The following is a 14,100-nucleotide window of genomic DNA, read 5'->3' as shown; positions in this document are numbered from 1 at the left end:
GGAGGTAAAATCCTACAATGCCAGAATTCTCTCAGATCTGCAACTATCTTAAAGGGGATCTCCAATTTCAAACACTGGCCAGCATTATTTGGGAATATATCTTCCCATTCTTGCTAGATAGAAAATTAAATAAAAAACTCATGAATGAGACCTCATTTTTGTTAAGTGCTTTTTCAGAAATGTAGGTCAACCTCAATGCAACCGTGTGTTTTGCCTAAAAAAAGTAATCCAGACAAGACAGATTGTAAGACATAATTTGTATACTTCGTAAATTGCACCTGCACCAGCCATTCATTCTGGTTATTCTCTACATTGATTTAGAATTTTTTTTATGCTTTAAGAGTCCGTTCTTGTTTGAATCACTCCATCACTTACGGCTACTGATGCTAATATTCAAAATTATTTTTTTTAAATAAAAGATTCAATTGTGTTTAGACTGTGAGTTTTCCAACATTCATAGCCCTATATTGCCATCCTGGAAATTATGTCTTGTGTTGTTTATATGTCAGATATACTAGAATGAAAATAATAATATGAATCTTTACCAGTGACCTTCAGAAATAGGAATTTATTATCAGTTGTTGCCCCTGGGATGTGTAACCTGAGGCACTCTAATGTATTGCCAACCAGGAAGAGTTTTTAATCATGTTTTTAGCCAATGAAATCACCATCAAGACAAAAATATGTGAAATCATAAGTAGCTGTACAATAAAATGATTTTTTTTTCTTTTTTCTTTTATTAAGGTAGAAACTCTGAAAAACACAAAGGAATTCTGTGTACCTACCTAAGCCATGGATTCACAGTATAGTAAATGTGGCTTTAGGATGCTTAATGCCAGATAAGAAACATTGTAGCCTCATGGTATTAAATGCTGATCTGGTATAAACTCACTTTGCTAGTTCAAATGTGTTAAAAATATTGAACACCTTAGCTTTATCCTGTCAGGCTGTCTGCCAGATGAGATATTGCCTGTCCAGGCCATTCTAAGTGTATGCTGGATCAGGTGTTGTGGACTCTCCTGGTGATTCTGTATTGTGTGCTATAATCTGGCAAATATGCAGTACTGTTCCTTTTGAGTCATCCCAAATTTATCCACAGATCTGGATTAATGACCATGGCCTCCTCGTGCCCCCATTATCATTGTATCTGACTAAATCACAAACTTTGATGTATTTATTCTCCTAACAACACTGTGAAGGAGAATATGTCTTTGCTATCGCACTGATTTCATCATAACATGTTTTCTCTCTTGTCTAGGAGATGAAACAGTAGGGGTTACGCAGGCTTGGAGAATTTCAGTGATTAAAACCAGGAGATTGTAATAGAGGTGATTTTTTTTTAGAGTATCAAGTGCTCTGTTAGGGCTCTATCAAAGCTGTTTCATGCAATTGGGTTGTTCTTATGGTTTTTAGGAAGCTAATTACTTAAATGATTTCCTTTCATATAGTCACCAAATGCTGCATTTTGTGCAATTATCACAGTCCTTTATATAAAATATGGTTAACTTCTGTAGGTTCAAGACTGATCCAAACCCTGCTGAAGTCCTTGAGTGACTCTAGGCATTCACAGAGCTGTTTGTATGAGCGAATTTTGTGTCTCCTTGTTATTATGTGGTGCCTTGTTTGACCCTTTGAGTGGCGAATAACAGTGAAGTTCTATACTGTGCAGAAGAGTGGACATAGAGCCTGGCTGCTGGTTGCTGCCTTATTCACCCTGGGTGGTGCTGTAACTGGTGCTCCAGTTCTCTGAGGAAGGCAAATGAGGCCGACAATATTATGAAGTGATTTTTTTTTTTTCTCAAATCTGTTTCAAAATTGCTGGAAAAATAAACTGTCGAGGCCAAAATTATCCCTCTTGATAAGCTGTCCTCATTCTGTCCTCCTCCAGAAGGAACTGAAAACATTCCTGACACCTGAAGTTTTTTTACTGCTGTTTCACTTATAAATAAAGCCTCCAAATGAATCAAAAGTGCTAAGTACTTAATAGGCAAGAGCAAGGCAAATCCTTTGTCCCTGAATGCTTACCACCTGGTAAGGCGGAGCATGGAGAGCAACACAAAGTAATTCTGGTGCCTACAAATAGCTCTTTGCTCCCTGCACTGCTCTGGTTCACTCAGCATGACCTCTGGCAGAACATAGTTTTGGTGGGCTAAGGAGAGCTGGGACCAAACTGAGGGATAATTTTAAGCAGGAGATGTTTTAAATCCATGAGTTTCCTATTCAGATTTTATTTGGAGGGTATGCAGGAAGAATAGATAAATTGATGAAAAAAGTGTATTATGTTAATGCGCTGCTGTGGAGAAATCTGTGATTTCCAAAACAAGACAGCATTGTGTGCATCTGTTCTGTACTACAAAAAGATCCTTGGACTTTTTAAATTGGGAGGACTAAAGTAGTGGCCGTGATGTATTTTCCCATTATTATTCAGAAAGTAGTATATATTCATTTTTGTCTTCTAGAAATGTAAACAAAAGTCTCTTATGCATTTCAAGACTTGGAAAGTGGAAAAATATAAAATATCCACATTTGTGGGATAGGTGGCATCATGGGTCTTTCTTCTGGCACTCTTTGTTGGCACTAGAGCTGATGCAAGGAGATTTTAATCTATTTCTTTACAGTACCAGAAACTCATCTGAAACCCACATAGTCTTGTTTTGTAATTAAATGTTTGAGAACTACTTTTATTTATATTTACATGTGATTAACTTTTAAAGCACTGTGTACAGCGTTTTTTGCTTTTAAACTAGCCTGGAGTCAATAAATATCTTTACTGAAGTCAATTTGGTCAGCAGCAAAGAGGTAAATAGAAACTAATGGCACTCATCAAGCCTGTGGCATGAATGATTTATTGGACACAATCATTTAACACTTTTATAGAGTCAATACAAGGGAAAGAAACAGGTTTCTTATTATGGTAAACTGTATTTGTACTGTCAGCATGTAGTGATTTATGACAAACCTGTGGCCAGGATTAGGATATTATAAATGGGGGGAAAATAGAAGGCTCATTAATTTTTTATACCCACAGGTAGAAGACATGCAGTGGGCTAATAGACAACACACTCATCCAGCATCTGTCTGCAGCCTGCCTTGTAAAGCCGGGGAAAGAAAGAAAACTGTGAAGGGAGTGCCCTGCTGCTGGCACTGCGAACGCTGTGAGGGGTACCATTACCAGGTGGATGAATTCAACTGTGAACTGTGCCCCATCAATAAGAGACCAAACGCCAACCGTACGGATTGTCAGCTTATCCCTATAATCAAACTGGAGTGGCATTCGCCTTGGGCCATCGTGCCAGTCTTCATAGCTATTCTCGGTATAATTGCCACCACCTTTGTGATTGTGACATTTGTCCGGTACAACGACACACCAATCGTCAGGGCCTCTGGACGGGAGCTCAGTTATGTGCTCTTGACTGGGATTTTTCTCTGTTACTCCATTACTTTTTTAATGATTGCGACTCCTGATACAGTGGTCTGCTCGTTTCGAAGGATCTTTCTAGGACTGGGCATGTGTTTCAGCTATGCTGCCTTGCTTACCAAAACAAACAGGATTCACAGAATATTTGAACAAGGCAAAAAATCTGTCACAGCTCCCAAATTTATTAGTCCAGCTTCCCAGCTGGTGATCACTTTCAGCCTCATATCCATGCAGCTTATTGGAGTCTTCATCTGGTTTGCTATAGATCCACCACATATCATCGTAGACTATGGAGAGCAGAGGACACTTGAACCAGAAAATGCCAGGGGAGTTCTCAAATGTGATATTTCAGATCTTTCTCTCATTTGTTCCCTTGGATACAGTATTCTCTTGATGGTCACATGCACTGTTTATGCTATTAAAACAAGAGGGGTTCCAGAGACCTTCAATGAAGCAAAACCCATTGGATTTACTATGTACACAACCTGCATAATTTGGTTAGCTTTTATTCCAATCTTTTTTGGTACGGCCCAATCAGCAGAGAAGGTAAGTGATGATAAATTTACAAATCAAATACTACCCTTTTTCTATTTTCATCTTGCATTACTTATAGCACTACAATATTTTCACTCTTTAAAATGAGTAATTCTGAATGATAATTGCAAAAAAACTCTCAGAGTTCACAGACAATAAAATATAGGATTCAAAAGGTGGGTTTCCTGTATTTTAACACTAGAAACTGAATGTGATTGTGGTGTGGCTGGCATAATAATGTTGACATTTTCTCAATATATCCTTATATGACTGTTTCTTCTAACGTTTATTATTACCCCTCAGTGATGCTCTAGCCTGTTACATGAAGCACTATAAATCTTTGTTATCATCCACACAACTGGTAAAAATGGTTGCATTTCAAAAGCCTAAGATCAACTTACATTTGTCAAAAATAATGAAGAAGAATGCTTGGGCAGAATGAAAATAATTACTGTTCTTTCTGGTTGACACATAACTTTAAAAATAATAATAAAAGGAGTGAAAGAAGTGTATGTAAAATCATAAAAGTGTAATTCCCTAATTATTATCTCAGAGCAAAAAGATATAATTTTCCTGATCTTTTAATGAGAAATTAAATGTTGCATACTCAGATATCTGTTATTCCTTGTTGAATTGGCAGGGACCTTTCCTGATATCAGTCATGGTGAGCAGTACAAAACATGTCCCAAGTCGCAGGCGACAGGACAAGAGGAAATGGCCTCAAGTTGCGCCAGGGGAGGTTCAGGCTGGATATTAGGAAAAATTTTTACACTGAAAGTGTTATCAAGCATTGGAATGGGCTGCCCAGGGAAGTGGTTGAGGCACCATCCCTGGAGGTGTTCAAAAGACGGGTTGACATGGTGGTGGAGGTTTAGTGATGGGTTTTTGTCAGAGTTACGATGGTGGTTGGACTAGATGATCTTGGAGATCCCTTCCAACCTAGATGATTCTATGATTCTATGTCAGACATTTAACTCTCCTTCTCCCAGTTCTAATGGGAAGGCAGAGGTAAATGTCGACTGTGTGAGTTTTTATCCAGCTGATAGTAGTGAAAATGACAATTTAGGTAGGAAGGAGCAGTGATACCAGCATCGATCTTCAAAACTGAAAATCTGTGAGATTTGGAAAATCTTAAGAAATTAAAGCCATCAGTCTTTTACATAAATTCCTTCCTTTTTTTCTTCTAGTGGGTGCTCTTTGTAATGTTTTAAAATAAAAATTTTAATTTAATTGGAGAAGTCAACATGTGCAAAGGTTTGATACATGTCTGGTTTAGAGGGCACTTGCCTACATATTAGAGAACACAGCTTGCTAAAATAGCTGCTAATTCAAGCAGACGAATTCTATGTAGGAGAGAGCGTGGCAGAAAAACATTTTCCTCACTAAAAACTGAAGTAACGGGCTTGCTGAATTGGATCAGGCTTGATTTCCATGGCTTTTTTGATTGTCAGGGGAAGTGAATACCAAGGTTATGGCAAAATACAAGTAAAGATAAAAAATCCTGTTTGATATAGGAAAAGATGCTTAGCTTAATTGTATTTAAATTCTGACTTTTTTGTATGTGTAGACTTAAGTCAGAAAAATACTTTGTGGTATAAATGTGCAGTACTTTTTGTTTTAACCGGTTGGGCCAGTCAGTTTTATGGCAAGTAGCTCTAACAAAATAAATTTATTTCTGAGTATTGCAACACAGAAAATATTGGCTGGCGACTATGCAGTGAGTTTTGATTTACGTCACTAGTTCACTATAGCTTGTAGTAAAGGATGATTTTGTTTTGACCTCTAACAAGTTTAATGAACACCTCTTTTACATTTCATTTATGAAACCCAACACTGAACACACAAAGTATGCAAAATCACACAGCTTCTAACACTGAATTTCATTTCTTAGTTGCCTTTTTTTTCTGAAATGATTTGCTGTTCTTCAGATAGAGACTTTCAGGAGCAAAAAAACCCAAATTAATATGCTAATACAGTAGCTCTGTAATTCAAGTAATCCTTTTCACAGTGTTTCTACTTTTTGCTGCAAATAAAAGCATGTTTCCACACTGAGTCTTATGGACATCATCATCATAGTTCCTGTATTTATACAATTAAATTGTGTATCTGAATAGGACAAAAATATAATATCTCGGTGCACACACATATATGTTATCTGAATAAACTCAGAGTTGCTTGTAGGTTTCTCAGTTAATGTAAATCCTTCCAAAAGAAGGATTTTAAAACCAAACTAATACATTATAGAATATCTTATTTGAAAATTGGCATTATGATCTTTTTTGAGGATGAAAGAAATGAAAGAGAAAATAAACTTAGGCTTTTGTTAGGTGCTTACTCACTTTGTAGTTGATTTTAGAATCTTGAAATTATTTTTTCTATGGCTTGAGTTTGTTCAGAGAGAATGTAGCAATTAGCTGGGGAGCTTAAAGTCCTATTTAAAAGCAATGGTCCTTTTTTGACTGTAATAAAATTAACATAGCATCCAGTATAAGCTGGTACTTCCAGGAATTGCTACTTCCAACTATCAATTAATTGAACCACTAGCTTTAGACACACCTCTGTTTGAATAAAGAGTAGACAAAACTTCTCCAAAATTTTTTTAGGAACTTCTGTTTTCCTAAACATTAGTAGTGCTTACAACATTAGCAGAAGTCATTATGAATTTTTTGAACGAGAGTTTATATTTAGTCAATTAACTGTTCCATGATCACAGATTAAGTAAAAAGAGTATGGAGAAGGTTTTGGTTTTATTTCACTGTCACTGATAAACAAAAAAAAAAAAAAATAGGACCATTGTCTACATCCAAAACTCATAGATCCTCATGTAAAGGTTACCTTTACATTTAGTGGCCCTGGGATCAATTCCCGAAAGTGTAAATTTGCTAAGAGAGTCTGGATAGTACCTAGAGGAGCATAAGCCTGTATAGTTGGCACAAGTCTGTAAGTTGAGTATTGGTGTCCATCACATTTCAAAGATGCATGATGAAGGGCATTTAAATACACATAAGTACTTTTCCACAGACAGACTATGAATGTTGCTGCTTTGTCCTTGCTGTGAAGCACAGGATAGGAAACTCCTCTCTCTCCACTGTGCGTATGAGGAACCTCAGGTCTCTAGCTGGTTAGTACAGCTGAGTTAAATGCTCGGAATTTGCATGGTGTGTGAGATCCATAGGAGAAAACATGGTAAAAGTTGAGGTAACATGACAAGACATGGTGGGAATATATTGATTTATAGTCTTGACATCTGTAACATTTTTAACAGTTGATTATAATAGATACTCTTTCTACTAGTGTATTATCTCTGTTTACATTTAAGTTTAAGATTAATAAAAAATTGACAAAACTACCGTATAGTATCAAAAAAATTAAAAATAATCTAAACCTATGGACAATTGACAAGAGGTTAAAATACCAATCCAAAATAACCTTGCATAACCCAAGTTTGATGGCTTTTATGAAACTCCATGTTTATTGTTTGTCCTTAATCTCAAGCAGCGGAATATAAAACCCCTGTGCTAATAAACATGCCATTTTTAGATTGTCATTTCTACAGATGTTCTGCAGAGAACAATGAGATCACTGACTTTTAAGTCCTGTGTGATTTTTGTTTTGAGGGGTCTAGTTCACGATAAGCCTGTTTTGACAGCTGCTGTTTTACGAATGGAACTTGCTATAAATAGTTAAATTATTTCAGTGTGTCATTGAACTGAATGAAAAATGTATCCCTAAGACATAAAACACCAATTTTCCAACTCTTGTGTAAATGTCAGTGAGGTGATTTTGAGGGAAAGGAGTGAAATCCTGTGAGAAAGCATTCTGTGAATATAGCCTTTATCTAGGTCATGCACGTGTACATGGCAAAGGACTGGAAGTACTGGGATCATCTGGAATAGAGATGTCTGAAATGTCATGGTGACTGCGATGCCACAGAAAAAAAGATTGAATTTACCTGACTGATTAAAACACATGTTTGATGAACCTCTGGGTAAAATTAAGTTACAAAAGCAGACAGCATAAAAACCAGCAGAGGACAGATGGCTGTCTAAAGTACAACCCTATTTGATAAACTGAACTTTTAAAATTTCCTTCCTTTTACCAGATTTAAAAGGTGGATAAATCGTGTTCATTCACAGATAATAAAGACATAATTTATTATATTAACTGGAAATACTGTTTTGAATGAGGAGATGAATACTTATACCTCATACTGTGAAAGAAAAGAGGTTGCACTTTCTGGAAAGGAAAGAGGACCATAGAAAATGCTGAATGATTTCTCCCTTCCCCTTCCACTAGAAGCAATTGCAAGATGTAATAAGGCAGATAAATTTTAATGTACTTTTACTTATTCTGAGAAGTTTTATCTCTCCTTTTGTAACTGCAATAGAGGCAAAACAAGTTGTGATGTATGGTAGAAATCTTCCCATAAATTATTATCCTTATGATCTTACTATTCCAGTTGTTTTCATCCTGGATTTACTGATCATGTGGATCTTATGCTTATATCCAGCTGTTTATTAGTAACATTAAAAGAAGGTAGAAACAATTCTAAGGATATTCCGATATTAATTTGACTTGCAAACTACTGCTGTAGTTTTCAAGAGGAGGATATTTAGTTCTCAGTGAGAGGGAGAGGTAGTTTCGTCAGCCTAGTAAGATATGTTCTGTAGCTTAAAAAAACAACTACTAATAACAATTCGGGTAGAGACTCCTTACGTCCTCGTATTTCTATAAAACTTACACAAATCACCTTTTTTCTGGGTTACGAATGTATTTATGTTATGAATTCTTGACTAAATGTATGTGACTGCAAGAAAAAAAAGCATCTTAATGACACCTCAGTTAATGAAGCAGACTCCACTCAGCCTTTTCCCCACCTCAAGTCATTCTGTTCTAATCCTGATCATATTCAGAGATCTAGCTCTGCAGGTGGTCCTTACAGTAGACATCACAGGAAAAAATCCAGAAAGACAACTCATCATGTTAGAATTTCTTCCATTTTATGTATAAACTTTGACTTGATTAAACTAGAGTATTTAGTGCCAACACTGTAAATAGCATGAGGATTAGTCTGAGGGATATTTGGAACAGTTTCTAATTTTCATTACTATGGGATCCAAAGTTAGAAGACTACTGAAGCGATACTTCCTGCATTCAGCAGTATATCACTGTTCAAAACTCAATTTCTGTGCTATTGCTCGTTTTTTTTTAGAATCTTTAGAATATGGGAGAACCTACAGGATTATAAAAAAAGTATTAGTATTTGAATTTTTGCATGTTTTGGAACATAGAAATTTAGATAAAATTCACCAGATTGTCTCATCTCTTTCACTAGGAAGTGTATGTTAACAAAGGAGAAGCTTCTTGTAGTGTTTTCTCATTTCATGTTTTTTCAAGTGTAAATTTTTAATCAGCTATTTTTTTTTCTAAATTTGATAATTTTCTAGGGTTTGTGGCCTAATGCTTGGCAGAATTTAGGACTTTGTTGTTCTGCTGTTGTTCTCATGTAGAAGCAATGGGAAAAAGACGTGAACAAGAGTATGACTGAATTGCAGTTTATTACCAAATCTTCTTATGTTCCCTTTCCCTTTGTGAGGGAAGTTCCTTGCTTCTTGCTTATCTCTAAGGCATCATTTTTCCTTCCAGCTGGTGAAGATATTCAGTTCAGTGCCGTGCAGGTCATAGACATTGCTGGGTCCACCCACTGGCTGAACAAATAATGGCTGTTTTTCCCTCCCCAGCCTTCCACGAGCTGCTGCAAGAGGGCAAAGCAGTGGTCATACTTCTCCAGTGTGACTGTGTAAACTGTAAAAGTTGCCCCTAATGAGAAACCAGTTAAATGTAGAGATCCTCTTTTCTTTCAAAAGTCACTTTGTGAGAACCTATTCCATAAGTTGTCTCTTAGGAAAAGCTTCTCTGTTCCCACGAGAAGCACAAATGAAAATTCTGAAAAAGCTCATTAGCTAATAAATGAGACAAAAATGATGGATTTGGTCATTTAAAATATTGGGGCATTTTGAAAGCTTTTTTTTTAGTTTCAGCCTTTTCTATCTTTTTGGGTTTGAATTGAATTTTGGAAGAAGAGCAGTTTTGATATTGAAAAAGTATGATTTCACAACTTTTAAACTGAAAAATATCTGAATTGACCATTAACTGTAATGCCAGACTTGCATATAATAAAACATTTATCGAAATTATTTCTGACCAGTTTTCAGGCCAAGTACTGACTTTCTTAGAGGTTAAACTGTAATGTAGTGTAATTATCCAAACTGCATTAGATTAATTTAGAAATCAGAAGGGATTACTGTAGTCAACCAAGTCAGTCTCTTGTGCAAAAAGATGTCTTGAGCTTGGTTCACTTACATGCTGCTCAGGCTCATCTTGATGATTTAAGATTGTAGCATTCTTTGTGGGGGTAGACATCTGCTCTCCTGTTTCGCTGCTTTGCTCCAGAAGTAAACAATTAGAGGGAGAAGAGACAAAACTCCCAAGTTCTTTCAAGTTATTTTGAGATGAAATGTATCTGCAAAGGTTTGCTGAAGTCCCCTTGGACTGAAGACAAAAGGTCCTCTGCTTCTGCCTGCTTATGATGTGCAGGTGTGACCTGCCTGCTTAAAGTGCGTGAAAGCAGGGGGGAAGATTTCTTTCAGACTGTGCCACCCACTCAATGAAATCTTGGGGAGGGCTGAATGCATTTACTTTTTAAATTCTAGCCTGTCTTTAGATTTTTTGTTATTCAGCATTGTTTATACCAAGTTTCAGCAAGTGTTCTGCTTGCTGGATGAAGGACTTCATACATAATTTTAAAGACTCAACTTTATTGTTTAAAGATGTGTCTACAGTCTTTACATTGTAATTTCATTTCTCTGTTTACTTTAATATTAATTAAGCTACTAACACTTAAAGTATGTACACTGAGCATTGATTTTTATTATAAGGTTATTAGGAGGTATCAGGAAGAGAGAGAATGCCAGCTTCTCAAGGAAAGAAGTGGATTATTTAGTAAAATATAAAGCCATTTTTTTCAGTTCAGTGTCAGACACTCATGTGTCCACTTGAAGGTTGTATAGTCTGTTCTTTTCTGCATGGTTGCATGTCTGTTCCAGTATAAGCATTGAGCTGGCGTACCTAGTTGTGTACATTGAAGAGATGTGCAGCTGTCACATAATGGAAAACACCAGCGTTTTGCTTGTCTGACATGTTTGCTTCTGGCCTCATGATGAATGATAGCTTCAGGGTCTTTGGGAAAGGAGGAGACAGAAAAGACCTTCCAGAAAAATTAAATTAGCCTGTGATCTGCTTACTGCCCTATCCTGGGGAATGTCAGGGAGTTGTTAAGAGGTATACAAAGAAGGAACACTTGCCAGAGAACTTTAAATAGACCTTCTTGGCTACTTGCTGGCTTCTGTGATAAATACCTAATTTTAACTGAGCAGGAGAAACAGTTTTGTGAAGCACAGATAGCTAAACAACTCTGCCATCTTCATCCAATTTAGAAAAGAATAATCCATAATCACAGAGGACAGTTTGTGAGAGACCACGAATGTTTCACAGAGACAATCTGGAAAAAAAAAAAAGCCTTATCTACTGTGTTTCTAGAAATCAGATTTACCTCATAAAAATGTCAGTCTTTTGGCTCTTATTTGTTGAGTGCCAAAAACAGTGTCTTTAACACGTGCAGGTAAAGAGAAATCCTTCCATTTGTATTAGATGATCTTTGCACAGTAAGAAAGGCATCGCTTGTTGATATTAAAGTGCTATAAACTGTCATGATTGTGTTTCGCCTACAACTGTAACTGTGAGATAGGGTCCTTTATATCATTATTATGCACAGGACAGCATCAGAGTCACTGATGGTTTTGCATAAAAAGAAAAAGTAGATAATACATGTTAGAATTTAATCATGCTGTCAACTGCTTCATGCCCTGATGGTCAAGCACTGACAGCTAGTGCCCAGCCACATTGCAGCTGAAGAGGACCACAAACTGTTCAACAGTTTATTAAAAGCAAGTGTATTTCTTTTGACCTATTGCAAGCCTCTCTGTATGTGACAAGAATGGATTTTGGGATTCAAGGGATGTACATAAAATGTTACATCATGAGACCTTATTAAAAAAAATTAGTTGAGGCAAATGCAGCTCCTGCATTTTGTTTTGTATTCAATACGCTCCATTACTCTGCATTCAAAATGAAGGGATATATAGCAATTTTTGGACTCAGATGCCTAAAAAAACCCTCATCCTCACAGAAGCATATGTGTCTATAGACTCATTCAATTTTTAACTTCAGACTTAAATCTGGTCTCAGATTGAGACCAGAGCAGGCTTATGTGTTGCTGACCAATGAAATTTTCAGTGAGTAGCTCCAGTGTTGTCCTGTAGCCTGAGGGTATCCCATTCCTTTCAGACATTTCTTCAAAACAATTAAGTGACTTGCACTTTATAAATTCTTAAGTTCCCGGGGCATGGGAAGGGCTGGTTTAATTTGAATAAAGCAAAACTAGAGATAACGCAAACTGTATAAAAATATCCTAAGTAAATTTATCACTTACTGAAAGTGGAATTGAATATGTTTGTAAACATACAGAAAGAGGGTTTTTTTCTTCAGTTAAGAATATGATATAATAACATACTGGGAAAAAATATATCTATGGGTAATAGGAAGTTAATTGTGACTCTTTTACGCTTTTACTCTTCTTAAGAAAAATAGAAAATCTTTAAATAGAACACTGTTTAGAAATTGGGTTGGAACTCTTTCTGGGATGTTCTTGTAAGACTTCTTGTACTTGCTAGCTCCTGCCAATTTGGAAGCTGTACAAAAATAGCCTCTGTTGTAGCTTTAACAGTGCTTTTACCTTTTTGAAAAGAAGTAAGCACACATATGAAAGACAGAAGAAACAAATTAAACTGGTTGTTAGCTTAGCTTTGAGTAGATATTTAGCTTCTCATCTTTCTTATATCCTACTACAATAATTACAATTTTGCATAGGTTTCATAACACTATCAAGATTTTGATCTTACAAATATGATAAAATGCTGTGGACTGGTAAATTGAGGTGCATAGTCTAAGCCTCAAAAAAAATACATGTACAAGCTCATCACATACCACATATCAGAGAATGGTAGGAGATGGAAGCCACCTCTTGAGATCATCTAGTCCAACCCCCCTGACAATCCAGGTTCACCCAGAGCAGGTTGGACAGGAACGCATCCAGGCAGGTTTTGAATATCTCCAAAGAAGGAGACTCCACCACCTCTCTGGGCAGCCTGTTCCAGTTCTCTGTCACCCTCAAAGTAAAGAAGTTTTTCCTCATGTTAAGATGGAATTTCCTGTGTTCCAGTTTGTGCCCATTGGCCCTTGTCCCGTTGCTGGACATCACTGGAAAGAGTCTGGCCCCATCACCTTAACACCTGTCCTTCAGATATTTGTAAGCATTGATAAGATCCCCTCTCAGTCTTCTCTTCTCCAGGCTAAACAGACCCAGGTCTTTCATCCAGTCTGCGTAGGCTGAGATTGTTCTTCATCATCTTTGCAGCCCTCCACTGGACTCTCTTCAGTAGTTCCTTATCTTTCTTGAACTGGGGAGCCCAGAACTGGACACAGGACTACAGATGTGGCCTCCCTCAATCTGTTGGCTGCACTCTTTTTAATCCACCCCAGGATGCTATTAGCCTTCTTGGCCACGAGGGCATATTGCTGGCTCATGGTGATACTGTTGTCCACCAGGACTCCCAGGTCCCTCTCTGCAGAGCTGCTCTCCAGCAGGTCAACCCCTAACCTGTACTGGTGCATGGGGTTATTCCTCCCCAGGTGCAGGACTCTACACTTGCCCCTGTTGAACTTCATTAGGTTCCTCTCTGCCCAACTCTCCAGCCTGTCCAGGTCTTGCTGAATGGCGGCACAGGTTTCAGGTTTGTCAGCTGTTCCTCCTAGTTCTGTATCATCAGCAAACTTGCTGAGGGTACACTCTGTACCCTCATTCAGGTCATTGGATGAATATGTTGAACAAGACTGGACCCAGTACTGACCGCTGCAGATCATCGCTAACTACAGGTGTCCAACTGGACTCTGAACTACTGATCACAACCCTCCGAGCTCTGTCATTCAGCTCAGTCCATCTCACTGTCCACTCATCTAACCCACACTTG

The 14,100-nt window shown here is 37.3% G+C and overlaps 1 protein-coding gene across 5 annotated transcripts in view; it reads left to right on the top strand.

The window, feature by feature from the left end:
- Window positions 1-14,100, top strand: part of GRM8 (glutamate receptor, metabotropic 8) — a 351,962-nt gene that overhangs the window by 292,409 nt on the left and 45,453 nt on the right. For all 5 annotated transcript variants that reach the window (XM_014964101.1, XM_014964097.1, XM_014964098.1 and 2 more), the window contains one exon: window positions 3,029-3,964. In XM_014964101.1, the coding sequence (XP_014819587.1) occupies window positions 3,029-3,964 (936 nt within the window). The remainder of the gene's footprint in view (window positions 1-3,028; window positions 3,965-14,100) is intronic.

This window comes from Calidris pugnax, unplaced genomic scaffold (assembly GCF_001431845.1).
Source record: "Calidris pugnax isolate Ruff unplaced genomic scaffold, ASM143184v1 scaffold44, whole genome shotgun sequence".
In the NCBI taxonomy this organism is placed as follows: domain Eukaryota; kingdom Metazoa; phylum Chordata; class Aves; order Charadriiformes; family Scolopacidae; genus Calidris; species Calidris pugnax.
This window is presented reverse-complemented; position numbering and strand designations above follow the sequence as displayed.